The sequence below is a fragment of the Schistocerca piceifrons genome, chromosome 1 (assembly GCF_021461385.2).
Source record: "Schistocerca piceifrons isolate TAMUIC-IGC-003096 chromosome 1, iqSchPice1.1, whole genome shotgun sequence".
In the NCBI taxonomy this organism is placed as follows: domain Eukaryota; kingdom Metazoa; phylum Arthropoda; class Insecta; order Orthoptera; family Acrididae; genus Schistocerca; species Schistocerca piceifrons.
This window is the reverse complement of record NC_060138.1, coordinates 1,076,295,526-1,076,311,461: the sequence shown is the minus strand read 5'-3', so window position 1 is coordinate 1,076,311,461 and position 15,936 is coordinate 1,076,295,526. Positions and strand designations below refer to the sequence as shown.

Sequence of the window (15,936 nt, the reverse complement as noted above, 5' to 3'; positions counted from 1 at the left end):
GAAGCAATGGTTGGGAAGGGAGTAAGACAGGGTTGTAGCCTGTCCCCGATGTTGTTCAATCTGTATATTGAGCAAGCAGTAAAGGAAACAAAAGAAAAATTCGGAGTAGGTATTAAAATTCATGGAGAAGAAATAAAAACTTTGAGGTTCGCCGATGACATTGTAATTCTGTCAGAGACAGCAAAGGACTTGGAAGAGCAGGTGAATGGAATGGACAGTGTCTTGAAAGGAGGATATAAGATGAACATCAACAAAAGCAAAACAAGGATAATGGAATGTAGTCTAATTAAGTCGGGTGATGCTGAGGGAATTAGATTAGGAAATGAGGCACTTAAAGTAGTAAAGGAGTTTTGCTATTTGGGGAGCAAAATAACTGATGATGGTCGAAGTAGAGAGGATATAAAATGTAGGCTGGCAATGGCAAGGAAAGCGTTTCTGAAGAAGAGAAATTTGTTAACATCCAGTATTGATTTAAGTGTCAGGAAGTCATTTCTGAAAGTATTCGTATGGAGTGTAGCCATGTATGGAAGTGAAACATGGACGATAAATAGTTTGGACAAGAAGAGAATAGAAGCTTTCGAAATGTGGTGCTACAGAAGAATGCTGAAGATTAGATGGGTAGATCACATAACTAATGAGGAAGTATTGAATAGGATTGGGGAGAAGAGAAGTTTGTGGCACAACTTGACCAGAAGAAGGGATCGGTTGGTAGGACATGTTTTGAGGCATCAAGGGATCACCAATTTAGTATTGGAGGGCAGCGTGGAGGGTAAAAATCATAGGGGGAGACCAAGAGATGAATACACTAAGCAGATTCAGAAGGATGTAGGTTGCAGTAGGTATTGGGAGATGAAAAAGCTTGCACAGGATAGAGTAGCATGGAGAGCTGCATCAAACCAGTCTCAGGACTGAAGACCACAACAACAACAACTTCTCCTGGAAAATTGTTACAAAATTTCTTCTCTTTCTGGCTAGATATATCAATTACCCAAGGTATCCCATTTAGTGAAAGGAAATCCCTAATGTGCAGACCTCAAGATACTTTGCTTCAGCATTTCATTTTCTTCCTCATATAGTACTAGTTGTCCTCCCATATGTTTTGAATGTGTTTCCTGCACTTTCTTTTGTAGAGTCAATGTAGGTATACTATACAAATCACATGCTTTTCTATACTATAATTTACCACAATGAATATCATGAACAGCTTTATCTAAAAGTTCTAGGTCATAATTACACCATACTTTAGCACCTTTCTTGCTTTTATACTTTCTTGGCATTATTCGAAATCACTCCACAAAGTACACAATTTTATAAAATCTATCATTATTTTATAAATTTAGACAAAAAGCTTGACCCTTATAAAGCTACTGACTCAATGCTGTAAGCTACTGATCTCAGTGACAGCTGAAATTATAATACTTTTCTGCTGGTCTCAACATTCGAAAATTTTCACTTGATGATACTGTGTAAACTTCTAACAATGAAACTGTTCATCAGATATTTATCTAGGTAAACATCTGACAAAAAAAAGAGTCATGGAACATGGTAAATACAATCTGTGCTTAAAATAATTGCTGTGCAGAAGTGAAAATTAGTGGCAATTCATTGATATGCAGTGGAAAATAGCTAATAAACCGTACCATCCAAAATCCTCCTGGTGCCCAAAATCATCCTGTTTGGCTGTATGTTACCAGTAATTGAAGCCAGCTGATAATGGTGGAATACAAATTCAAAAATAGTTATGAAATTGCAAAAACAAATGTCTACGTGATTAAGAATCTCTAAATCTTATAACCGGAAACACACCCATTGCCAATGCATCGACAGCAATTTTGTCTTCTCTCTTGTTCGCTTATGTTTTCCTGTGCTATCACTCCACATATATCGATCAGTTGGTAGCCCATGAGAAGTGTATCCAGTGAGAGGGTTCCAGCGTTGGTTTTCATAAACATAGAAGCAGTGAGTATCTGCCATAGGATTGATACCTGAACTGCTTGTTTCCAGACCTGTAACAGATTTCAGCTTTCAAAATAGCTTTCCAAATAGAGCATGCGATATCCTAGAAACACATTTCCAGTTTTTACATATCTAAACACAATTGCTTCAGTATAAAGCAGTTTTATTTTTAAAACATTGTAACTGTATTACAATCTTATTATTTATTATGCATCCGTGGCAATAATGGCATCCAGATCTAAAAAGAGAGATAAGCAAATCTTTGCTAACTACAGTTTCATTTCTTTCCCACTGGCCTTTCTAAAAAACCTGAACAAGTTGCCAATGATAAAATACTGTCTTATTTTCTACAGCCACTCACATTGGCTTTCATTAAGGATTCTACATAGTGAAAGCAACCTACGACCTTCCAAATGAATTTCTAGCGTTTCTAAATGAAAAATTATTCTTTTGTGGTATTTTATAAAAAGAACAAAAGGTAAAAACTCATGCCTGGTGACCAAACAGAGGACAAAGAAACCAACAGCCAATGACAGAAGCAGAGGATGGGTGGTGGAAGCCGCCAGACGAGGGCAAAGCATCAGAAGAATGGTGAGTATCAGCAACACTTGTAGTGCACTGTGAAAAGAGTATTAAATAATTGCTACTAATTTGTTTTGTGACATGAAGAAACTTTTGTATAAGGAGTGTTAGAGTGACACTTAGATATTATTGAACATAATGGGTGAGGTAGAAATAGGCAATGAAATGTAAATTAAGAAAAACAAAAATGCTGTGGAAGTTATTTTAGACTGACAGTTTGCAGAAGAGCTAAATGACTGAAATGGGTGGTCCAGTTGTAAGCTAATGAAGCAACTAAACAAGCCAAGGTGTGAACTACCTGGTACAGTTGAAAGGAAAGAGATGTATTCTTACATAAATGGGAAGACTCATGGAAAAAGATGCAGTGATGATGGAGGAACCTCTAGGCTTAAGCACAAATAAATTTTTAATATCAGAAAACACATAAAAGGACACCTCTCAAACATCACATATGTGGGTAATCTCTGACAGCTTCTCAGGAACCTATGTCTTATGTCAGCAACAATCCGAGGTGAGTATCATGTTCAGGAGGTGGCACAGGGTGGGAAGGGCAGGGATAGCAAGGTAGGGGTGGGAGAAGATGCAAGCAAGGACATGGTGCCAACAGGATAGGGCTGCTAGGTGTAGAATGGGATGTTGGGGAGGGTAAATGGGAGAGGGGAGAGGAGAGAAGTAGAGAGGGCAAAAAGATTAGTACATGTGCTGGTGGAACAGAAGGCATGTTTACAGCTAGAGTGAGAGTAGGGAAGAGTGTGGAAGACAGGAACTAGCAAATGTTGAGACTAGTGGTAGTTATGAGAACTAAGGCTATGTTATAAGGAGAGTTCCCACCTGCGTAATTCAGAAAAACTGGTGTTGACAGAAATGACCAAAAAGAAAATGGCTCTGAGCACTATAGGACTTAACATCTGAGGTCATCAGTCCCCTAGAACTTAGAACTACTTAAACCTAACTAACCTAAGGACATCACACACATCCATGCCCGAGGCAGGATTCGAACCTGCGACCGTAGCGGTCGCGTGGTTCCAGACTGTAGCGCCTAGAACCGCTCGGCCACACCGGCCAGCCAGAAATGATCCAAATGGTGCAAGTTATGAAGCAGTCACTGAAGTGACACTGTGTTGGGCAGCATGTTCAGTAACTGGCTGGTCCAGCTGTCTCTTGGCCACGATTTGGCAGTGGCCATTCATGCAGACAGACACTTGTTGGCTGTTGTGTCCACAAGCAGCATGTTGGTTGCTGCTTAGTTGTAAATCACATGGCTGCTTTCACAGGTAGCCCTAGGTGCTAGTGGGAGGATGTATGGGACAGGCCTTCCATTTAGATGTATTGCAAGGATATGAGCCACAAGACAAGGAGTTGGGAAGTTGGGAGCAGCGATGGAGTGAGGATGAACTAGGATATAGTGTAGGTTCAATGGGTGGTGGAATACCACGGAGGGAGGGGTGGAGAGCATAGTGGATATGATATTCCTCATTGCAGGGCGTGACAAGAGGTAGTTGATATACTGGTGGGGAATGTGATTCAGTTGCTCCAGTCCTAGGTGGTACAGAGTTACAAGAGGAGTGGTTCTTTGTGGCCAGACAGTGGGCAAGTGTGAGTTGGTAGGTGGCTGGAGGGACAAGGCATCTGAGATTTGTTTGCGGACAAGGTTAGGAGGGTAATTTTGGTCTGTGAAGGCCTCAGAGACAGACCAAAATTACCCTCTCAACCTTGTCTACAGCACTCCTCTCGTGACACTGCACCACTCGGGACTGGAGCAACTGAAGCATATTCTCTTTCTACTCTATTCGACCACCTCTCGTAATGCCTTGAAATGAGGAATATCTGACCTGCTATCCTTCCCACCCCTCCCCACAATGGCATTCTGCCACCTACCAAACCTACACAATATCCTTGTCCATCCTTACTCCACTCCTGCTCCCAAACCATTACCTCATGACGCATATCACTGCAGTAGACCTAGATGCAAGACCAGGGCACCAGTACCTACTCCAGTCCTGTTACAGGCATCTCCTATCCCATCAAAGGCAGGGCTACCTGTGAAAGCAGCCATGTGTTCTACAAACTGAGCTGCAAACATCATGCTGCTTTCTTAATGAGCATGACAACTAACAAGCTGTCTGTCAGTATGAATGATCACTGCCAAATTACGGCCAAGAGGCAGCTGCAGTGCCCAGTTGCTGAACACGCTGCCCAACATGATGTGCTTCCCTTTAATGAATGCTTCAAAGTCTGTGCCATCTGGGGCCTTCCTACCAGCACCAGTTTTTCTCAGCTGTGCATATGGGTACTCGTCATTCTAACCCTCCTTGCCTCAAACTTCAGAAGTCTCTGCTCCCCAACTACTTACCTGCTTCTACTGAAGCACAACACACACCTTCTATTCCAACAATGCACCTATCAGTCTTTTCCCCTTCTCTACATCTCTCCTCTCACCTGCCCCAGCACAGCCTCCCATGTCTGCACCTAGCAGACCTATCCTGCCCACACCACATCCCTGCTCACTGCCACAGCAGCACATCATCTTCCCCCATCCGTAACATGCTATACCTCTCCTTTGCACTCCATGCCACTTCCTTACTGCCACCATCCACCCTGGATTGTTGCTAGCACTGAACACAGGTGCAGCCTGCAATCAGACCCAAGAAGCCACAGACATTAACCACATGCGTGCATTTGTGTGTGTGTGTGTGTGTGTGTGTGTGTGTGTGTGTGTTTCTGAAGAAGGACTTTTTTGTCCGAAAGCTAAAAGTTTAGAAATCTCATCTTTCCATTGTTTAAATTGTAGTATGGAATATGGCAAAAACAATACAGCACACAAAAATCATGAAAACAGAAGATGGAATAATTAATAAAAGCTTTAAGTGAGAGTGCCAAGGAAGATTGTGAATTACAATGGCAATTGCTGAACCAAATGATAAATTTCCAAAAGATGACAGATGATTTTCATGCTCAAACAGAACAAAAGACTGCAGGGGTCAATGCCTTGACAGAGAAGCCAAGGAACACAGGATAACTATGGAAGTGGACAAAGAAATGTACCCTAGTACAAATTTGTCAAAGCACCACAGGAAGTAGAGGCAAGGCTTTGCAAGATGCAGTAATGGAAATCTGTCCCAAAGTTATAGACATTAAACAGCAGTATCAACAAAATGTGTTATTAGAGTTGAACTTGCTAAAGTAAACTTGAGGGTTCAACAATGACCACAAAAGGGGTCTCTCACAGTTGTCACACAGAAGTGCAGCTACAAGTTATCATTGTGTAAGACATTTCCAGCAGTTGAAGATGTGACAATATTAACCATGAGGATTTTGTGAAATAATTTTGCAATGTTTTCAAGAGACTGTGGACTGAAAAAAAGTTAAGTTTGGCTATTACTGGGCACTTGCAGCAGGAGCAGGTCATCAACAGTGTTTTTTACTTGCCTTAACAGCATGCCAGTACATCCAGGAGCTCCTGTAATCTGATTTCAAATATTTGCCATATGAGCAAAATGGTTCCATGTCACAGATAACATTTCATCTTCACATCACCATCTAACCTCTCCCTACTCCCAAATGTACTGAAGAAAAATGGACATTCCCTGCAATATATATTTCCACATGTGTCAATACAAAATATGCAATTCAGACACAAAAGAAGCAGTGCATGAAATAAAAGAGTTACAATACACTCTTTATTGTACTGGAAATGTCTATACACTCTTTATTGGCACTGGAAGGACAAAAGGTTGAAAGAAGATGTCCAGTTTTCTGGGGTTCTTCACTGAACAGTCAATGGGATGCAGGAATTTCTGACTGCAGAGCAGAATTTGACAGATGGAGAGGAGGTAGCGCAAGAAGGTTTGGGCCTGGTCCTGTGTATGGTTTGCAGGACTTGGTGGGTGGTCCCCTCTCTACCACTTACTCCAGTCCCGTCACTGGCATCTACCCCATCAAAGGCAGGGCCACCCGTAAAAGGAGCTATGTGATGTATCAACTTAGCTGCAATCACTGTACCACCTTCTATGACATTACAACTAAAAAGCTGTCTGTCCACATGAATGGTCACTGCCAAACTGTGGCCAAGAAGCAGCTGGACCACCCAGTTGCTAAGCATGCTGCCAAACTTGATGGGCTTGACTTTAATGACTGCTTCACAACCTGTGCCACCAGGATTGTTTCCAACACCAGCTTTTCTGAAATAAGCAGCTGAGAACTTTCCCTACAACATACCTCCATCCCTGTAACATCCCACATCCCCCCCTCAGCCTCAGCCTTTGCTAATCTTTGACCTTGAACTGCCTATCCCTTCCCTGCTCCCACTCCAGTGCTAAACATGCCTTCTTTCCCTCCATCACACTTACATAGTCCTTTCCTGTTCTCTCCTCTCCACCCCCCTCCCCTCCCCACCTTATCACAGCCACCAAATCCTGTACCTAGGAGTCCTACCCCCCCTCCCCCTCCACATCTCTGCAAGAGCACCCACAGACAGCATCTTCCCCTACCCCTACCTTGCTATTTGTCCCTCACCCCACACCATACCTCTTCTTTAACACCACTTTCCAATCCAACTAGATTGTCACACACAGCTGCAATTGTGCCCATTTGGTCTTCAAAGTTTCAGATTTTGTTGGAAAATGTAAAAGGGAGTCATATTTCTCATTCTGTAGGAGCCAGCACATGGAATGATTAGAGGTAAACAACCATATACACAGAGTGATTCACAAAATGGAAATATCTATATGATGACAGATCACTGATCACCAAATACAAGAGGTTTCACACAACAGATAGGCATGTAAAAAAATGAACTCAATAGATGTGGTGGTATAAAAGACTATAGTTTCATTTGAAAGGAAATTAATTTGATGATGATACATCTGTAATAAGTTCACAACATAAAATAATTATAATTTATTCAGGAATTTATTACAATTTTGAAAATATTTTAAGTTTGCATCTTTGGTGACCCCACTTTGTGTAAGGAAAAATTTCTGTGACAGAGTAAAAACAACTACAATGGAGAAGGTGAAACATTCATGACAACCTTTGAGGAAAGATCCTCCCCAGCCACCAGTGTAGACCCATGCTGTATTGTCGTAGCCAACACCCCATGTTACCCCAGCGGCACATGTTTCAACACGACGCAGATGACCACCCATCTGCCTCCAGTACATCTCCAATGGATCTATAATCACCTGAAGAGAAATGTTTCATTATCAATATACTCTTACTACTTAGTATTAACAATCATAGTAATAACAATGCTGAAAACAGATCATTATCTTTTATGCCACATTAAAGAGACATGTATAAAGGGCTGTGAATATTTTAGTATGACATGATGAACAGAAGTCAACAAAAAAGTTTTAAAGAACAGAAGGTTGGAAAAGAAAAGCAGGTCATCTTTAACACTAGTACACGATAGCTCCATTATGTGCATGGTAAAAAGGACTGATGTATTCCTGGTGCACGTCACTGAGGTCATTAGTACACATGAATTAATGACACCAGACAAATAAATACAAAAGAATCACAAATAAAATTTAAAAAGCAGTAACTGAACATTACATTAATATACTATTAATAATAAACAAGCTATGACTAGCCAGTAAAAACAAGTACATTCTCACAACTATAAATTTAAGCAGAAATGTAGGTAGCAAACAGAACAAAAACCAAAATAACTTCCTCTTTTCAATGTTACCACACAAAGCTGTATGACTCACACTCATACTCTCTCTAACTGTGTCACACAGTACATCTACATGTATGTACATACATACATACATACATACATACATACATACTCTGCAATCACTGTGAAATGCATGGGTTTATAGTTCCTTCCCTTCATTTTATAAGTGAACTCAGCATAATAAAATGTTGATACATGATGCACATTAATCTTAATTGAAGTAAGAATTACTTTATCTCTTCTGAAAAAAGTACCTACATTACCTAATGTAGATTTCTCTGCATCACTCCCAGACAAAAATCCTTCCATCAATTCCCAATTCAACTTCTCAGCAGGGGTTCCCAAGAAACTCATAATGAAAATCAGTTGTCGATTGCTGAGGAATGTCATACCTATTGTTTCTTTTTGCTAAAATGCAATGTCTGTGAATATTTCTATAGTTAGGCACATACTTTGTTTTCCAGTTTAATATATATAGTTGTGCGAGTAGAAGATTTAACAATGTAGTTATATGCAAGACCAGACTGTAAGGCTTCAGCCTTTATACTGAACGACTCTGATGACGCATCATCATATTATAGGTAACAATCACAGCACTCAGGAACACAATAATTTAAAAGGGTGTCTAAAATTGGATGGCAGCAAAGTTAAAGATGTAGCTTACATCAACTGCCAATTGGCATAGAATGGGCATATGGGTTGAGCAGACTTGACTGATACAAGACTCTGAGGCAGAGAAGGTGGGGGCAGTTGGAGATAGGAGTGAGGGGGGCATTACACCATGCCAGTGAATTTGCATTGTCCAATGGATCAGTGTACTATATGCTGTGAACATACGAACAATTCTACAGGAGACAATTTCAATGGTGTCTGAATGTCTGTTGAGGAATGATAGCACTTTATTCCTCCAGAGTTGAAACTAGAGGAGGCAGTGTTGTTCAACACTGGGGTCTGGAGTGAAGTCACCATTCTAACTCATCCCAAAGCTGTTCAACTGCTTTAAGGGTGGGACTCTGGGCAGGCCAGTCCATTTCGGGAATGTTGTTGTCAACATATATTTGTCTCACACATGCTGCTTCGTGACAGAGTGCATTGTCATACTAATAAAAACAGTCATCTCTGAACTGTTTCTTTACTGTGTCCAGTACACAATGCTGTAAAATGTGTTAATATCCTTCCACATTTAGCATTTTCTTAAATGCAATGAGGGGACCACATTCCCACCATGGAAAACAACCCCCGTTTTGTAAGAGAACCTTCTCTGCACTTCACTGTTGGCATTACACATGAAGGCCTGTAACATTCTCCAGGTATTTGACAAACCCAAGCCCTAACATCAGATTGCCACAAGGTATAGTGCATTCATCACTCCTAATTACTGTTTCCAGTCACCAACTCTCCTGTGGGATTTCTCTTTACACAACCTCAAGTGTGGCGTAGCACTGACTATAGCAATTGGCAGTTTATGAGGAGCTGTTCGACCATTGTACCACGTTATTTTTAATTCCCTACACACAGTCATTGTGCTAGCTCCACTGCAGGTAACACTTTGGAATTCATTATTGATTCTTTCAATTGATTTCATGTGATTGTTTTACAACTACCCTCCACAATGCTCGACATTTTCTGCCTTCAATACATCTTGGTTTAGCTGTGGTTTTTCCTTCACATTTCCACTTCACAATCACATCACCAACAATTGACTTGGGCAGCTTTAGAAAGGTTTAAATGTCCCTAATGATTTTATTACAGCAGTGTGCACATAAGAAAGCAGATGGTTGGATGATGCACAATGCCAGGGAACTTTGCGCCACATAAAACTCCAGCCAATAGCATCTTTCAGCCACATATGCCTGCAGCGTAAGCTTCACACAATTTGGTGAAGCTGGCACTGATTTTCGGAAATATACTTTTTTTCCCACTGTTATTGGTAGACACACTATAGTTCTTGAGTTCTCTGGACAAAAAAATTAACAGTTCTGTAGAATTTTCCGAAAAAATATTATGATCAAAATTACGAATAGCTGTGAAGCTGGCAACCAATTTACAAGAAATATACTTTTTTTTTCAGCGTTCTTGGTAGATATGCAATAGTTCTAGAATCCTCTGTACTAAATTTGAATAATTCTGCAGAATTTCATGAAGAAAACACTAGACATTGGAAAATTTTAATGTTGTAAAAAATTATTTGCCAATTTGCAAAAATTGTAATCACAATTCTGAATCGCTTCCCAAGAGTTATAAAGAAAACTTTAATGACTTTTTTGTGCACATAATAGTTTATAAATGCAATAATGCAGTTCCTATTTTCACTACAGAAAATATATGAAATAGCACTAGAGTTCTGATGACAGTTCTGATCGTAGTGTTGGATAACAGCCCAAGAATCTTATCAAAAAACCTAATGTAATTTCTTGTGAAGGTAATCGTTTATAACTGCAATAATGTGGGACTTCCCTAACATATAGCTTTTCATTCAGAGGCTGAGCTTCACTGCTCTAGTTGTGATTGGTGCATGTAGGTACAGGTTGGCACACATCCTGTCAACTGTCACTATGTATCCAACTGATAACAACCCCAGAAATCTAATGGCAGTTGCCATTTTTCATCTATTTCTTGCATTGTATTACTTACTTTATGCACTTTTCATCTATTTTGTATTATCAAATTCTGAGGCTTCCATGTAGTCTGTTTACCATTAACAAGTTTTCCGTAATGGGGTGGTAGCCCATCGGCAGCCCCCAACCTGGAGGACCAGGGTATTTGATTTTGGGGTAACATTCCCCTAGATGAATTGCTTTCTATTCTGATGTTGAGGTTCATCTCCCTTTTTCTTACAAATGTGAAATGATGAAGGACAGGGAGTGGAAAGAGAGGTCAGTTTGAGATACACTTCGTCTGGTTCATCGACTAAGACCTGTCCGACTTGGGAGGCCTTGCCAGTAGCTACGCTACTGCCGGCATAGCTCTTAGTGTCATCTGAACATGCAAACCTCTCCACCCACACGGACAGTGCTTCTCTAAGGCAGTGTCTCCTAGAGAGGAGACATTGTATTACAAAAACTTAAATTTAATTTGATATTCTTTGCTACAATTTCCTGTTACTTCATTGTTTGATACATACTGGGATTTTCCAGTATTTAGCAAGACATATGCTATTTTTTTCACAGAGGAGTTCAGATGCGTCGTCCATGTTGAACACTTTTTGTATCTTAATACTTCTGTTGTCACAGTTGGAAGATAGGGATAGGGGTAGGGTCTTGTTCACTTACAAGAGGTAAAACATCAACTGACTCATACAATTAAATTGATTACTTTGTGTCAGCTCAATACACACATGCTTAATGGACCATGAATCATCAGTATTTGGAAATCATCTAATCATCTCTTCAATGAGAAGGTGAGCGCTGTTGTAGAGCCTGCTTATGGTGCTGCATCTGCTGAAGAGGGTCGTTTGCTAGAGATAACTCTGGGCCAGATTTCTGGATTTGGGTGGGGTGTGGGGGGGGGGGGGGGAGGGAGGGAGGGAGGGAGGGAGGGAGGGAGGGAGGGAGGGAGAGAGAGAGAGAGAGAGAACTTGGTGTTGTCATCTCTGCTCGCTAGAAGGAGTCCCAGCCAGATTAGATTAGATTAGTACTTGTTCCATAGATCATGAATACGACACTTCATAATGATGAATGTGCAGCCTAAAATAAAGGTCATTTGTAGACTTAATTAACATTTAAATGATTTAATTGGTGTATTTAAACAACATCTGTTGTAGCTTAGGAGCCTTACAAATTGTTAATTTGATCGTTTTATCCATGATGTCATTTTGCGTTCAATAAATGTCATGGATGAAAAGCTTTATATTCATCTGTATGTCATCTCAAACAGACTTAGGTCTATATAGCTATGTGCAAATGTTCTTAGTTCTAGGAAATGTGCACTGCATCTGAATGCCAGAAATTAATTATAGCAGAATTATTTTTATATGAAAATAGCTTAGAGATTTAATTTTTTTAAAAAAAAATTGCTTTTAAATTAATCAGCTCTAATTCTGTGTCACTTGGAATATGTATTATATTTTGATCACTAACTAAAAATGGGTATCAAACTTATGAAAATGACTTTCAAATGAGCTTTGCAATATTTATGTTATTCAGTACATTTGCTCAAACTGTTCTTATGCACAGCATATTGACTCTTGTTCTTTCAGGTTTGGAAATTTTTCCACACGATGCCTCTTGATGTATAATGCAGTAATATTATAGTACAGTATGATTTAAAAAGTTTTTGATTAAAGTTTCAGTGCCATTGCTTCTACCTATCACTGGCGGCTCTCCATCAGTACACAAATTGATGACTTTACTACAACATACTTCTAAATTTTTTCAGGCATAACTCCACTTTTTCAAATATTTCTGATAGTATTATTTTAGCATACAATGTCTCCAGACTCACAAGATTTTGGAAGACATAAAATTAACACCAATTCCAGTTATAAAAATGATATACTGGGCAACACTGCGTACATCATTTGATCCATCCGAAGCTTGTGAGAAGACAGTACAACAGACAAGGTCATCCAGTTGCTGAGGTACATCCTGAAACAGTTCCTCATTTCGTCTCATAACCGGTCTTGCTATAGCAGTTTTTATTCACTTTCATTTCAATATCCTTAATACCATGATGGTATGTAAATATTTGGTGACCAATTATAACAATGGTACAGAAGTTTCATATGATGCTTATGTCATTCCCAACTCTTATCAACTTACTTTAGCAAATATAAATATCTTTTTTTGGCTTCTTCCTTTTTGTAAGTCACAAATTCTTTCGGTACATCAGATCCAAGTACAAGCTTAATTTCTTCTTTGTTGATCTGACATTGCGTTTTTTAGTGTCCATCAAGGTTACACTGTCTATTATGTGCAAGAGTACTTCAAAAGACATAGTCTGTTCGTGATGGAATACAAGAAACAAAAATAAGGGCCTCCAAACTATGGAGTGAAGTCCTCAAAAAATTCTGCCATAATTAATTTATGGCATTCATCACATAGTGCGCATTTCCTGGAGCTAAGAACATTTGCACAAAGTGACATCTACATCTACATCTATGTGATTACTCTGCTATTCACAATAAAGTGCCTGGCGGAGGGTCCAATGAACCACCTTCAAGCTGTCTATCTACCGTTCCACTCTCTAAAGGCATGCGGGAAAAACAAGCACTTAAATTTTTCTGTGCGAGCCCTGATTTCTCTTATTTTATCATGATGATCGTTATGCCCTATGTAGGTGGGTGGCAACAGAATGTTTTCTCAATCGGAGGAAAAAATTGGTGATTGAAATTTTATGAGAAGATCCTGTTGCAACAAAAAATGCCTTTGTTTTAATGATTGCCACTCCAATTCACGTATCATGCCTGTGACACTATCTCTCCTATTTCATGATAATACAAAACAAGCTGCCCTTCTTTGTACTTTCTCGATGTCATCCATCAGTCTCACCTGATGCGGATCCCACACCGCACATCAATACTCCAGAATAGGGCAGACAAGTATGGTGTAAGCAGTCTCTTTAGTAGACCTGTTGCACCTTTAAGTGTTCTGTCAATGAAACGCAGTTTTTGGTTTGCTCTACCCACAATATTATCTATGTAATCAATCCAATTTAGATTATTTGTAATTATAATCCCCAAGTATTTACCTGAATTTACAGCCTTCAGATTTGTGCGACTTATCACGTAATCGAAATTTTGCTGATTTTTTTTAATACTCATGTGAATAACTTCATACTTTTCTTTATTCATGGTCAACTGCTACTTTTCGCACCATACAGATATCTTATCTAAATCATTTTGCACGTTGTTTTGATCATCTGATGACTTTAAAAGATGGTAAATGACAGCGTCATCTGCAAACAATCTGAGACGGCTACTCAGATGTCGTTAATATAGACCAGGAACAATAGAGGGCCTATAACACTTCCTTGGGGAACGCCGGATATTACGTCTGTTTTATTCAATGACTTTCCATCTATTACTACGAACTGTGACCTTTCTGACAGGAAATTATGAATCCAGTCACACAACTGAGGCGATACTCCACAGGCATGCAGTTTGATTAGAAGACACTTGTGAGGAACAGTGTCGAAAGCCTTCTGGAAAACTAAAAATATGGAATCAATCAGACATCCCCTGTCGATAGCACTTATTACTTCATGAGTATAAAGAGCTAACTGTGTTTCACAAGAACGATATTTTCTGAATCCGTGCTGACTATGTGTCAATAAATCGTTTTCTTTGAGGTACTTCATAATGTTCGAATACAGTATGTGTTCCAAAACCCTACTGCAAATCGACATTAGTGGTAAAGGCCTGTATTTCAGCAGATTACTCCTACTTCCCTTTATGGGTATTGGTGTGACTTGAGCAATTTTCCATCCTTTAAGTACGGATCTTTCTGTGAGCGAGTGGTTGTATATAATTGCTAAATATGGAGCTATTTTATCAGCATACTCTGAGAGGAACCTGTCTGTTATACAATCTGGACCAGAGGCCTTGCCTTTATTAAGTCATTTAAGCTGCTTTGTTACACCGATGATATGTACTTCTATGTTTCTCATCTTGGCAGTTGTTCTTGATTGGAATTCAGGAATATTTACTTCATCTTCTTTGGTGAAGGAGTTTTGAAAAACTGTGTTTAATAACTCTTCTTTAGTGGCACTGTCATCACTGACTTCACCGTTGTTATCGCGCAGTGAAGGTATTGATTGCGTCTTGCTGCTGGTGTGCTTTATATATGACCAGAATCTCTGAGTTTTCTGACAGATTTTGAGACAGAATTTCGTTGTGGAAATTATTAAAAGCATCTTGCTTTGAAGTACATGCTATATTTTGAACTTCTGCAAAACTTTGCCAATCTTGGGGATTGTGTGTTCTTTTAAATTTGGCATTCTTTTATCGTTGCTTCTGTAAGAACGATCTGACCCGTTTTTTGTACCATGGGGGATCAGTGTCATCACTTATTAATTTATGTGGTATAAATCTCTCAATTGCTTTTGATACTATCTCTTTGAAAACATTCCACAACTTTTCTACACTTACTTGATCAGATCAGAAGGAGTGAAGACTGTCTCTTAAAAAGGCGTTAAGAGCATTTTTATAAGCTTTTTTAAATAGATATAATTTGCATTTATTTATAATGGTTGTAGGTGTTACAGTATTCAGCCTAGTAGCAACTGTCTTGTCATAGCTAATCGCTATATTAGTCGCAATACTCACTATTTGTCCAGGATTATTTGTTGCTAAAAGGTCAAGTATGGTTTCACAACCATTTACATTTCAAGTGGGCTCATGAACTAATTGTTCAAAATAATTTTCTGAGAAAGCATTCAGTACAATTTAGGATGACATTTTATGCCTGCTGCCAGCTTTAAATATATAATTTTTCCACATATCGAGGGTAGATTGAAGTCACCACAGACTATAATTGTATAAACTTCTTTGAAATGAGACTCAAGTTTTCTTTGAATTGTTCAGCAACTATATCTTCTGAGTCGGGGGATCAGTAAAATGATCCAATTAATAGTCTAATCCAATTGTCTGGTATAACCTCTATCCATACTATTTCACACGAACTATCTACTTCAATTTCGCTACAAGGCAAACTACTTCTGACAGCAATAAATACTCCACCACCAACTGTATTTAATCTATCCTTTCTGAACACTGT

General features: G+C 39.3%; 1 protein-coding gene across 1 annotated transcript in view; it reads right to left on the bottom strand.

The window, feature by feature from the left end:
• The window catches only part of LOC124770302 (tectonin beta-propeller repeat-containing protein), a 209,901-nt gene that overhangs the window by 33,480 nt on the left and 160,485 nt on the right, over positions 1-15,936 (bottom strand). The window contains exons 17-18 of the mRNA XM_047249192.1: positions 7,571-7,721; positions 1,807-2,006 (exon numbers count right to left, since the gene is read on the bottom strand). Coding sequence (XP_047105148.1) covers positions 1,807-2,006; positions 7,571-7,721 — 351 coding nt within the window. The remainder of the gene's footprint in view (positions 1-1,806; positions 2,007-7,570; positions 7,722-15,936) is intronic.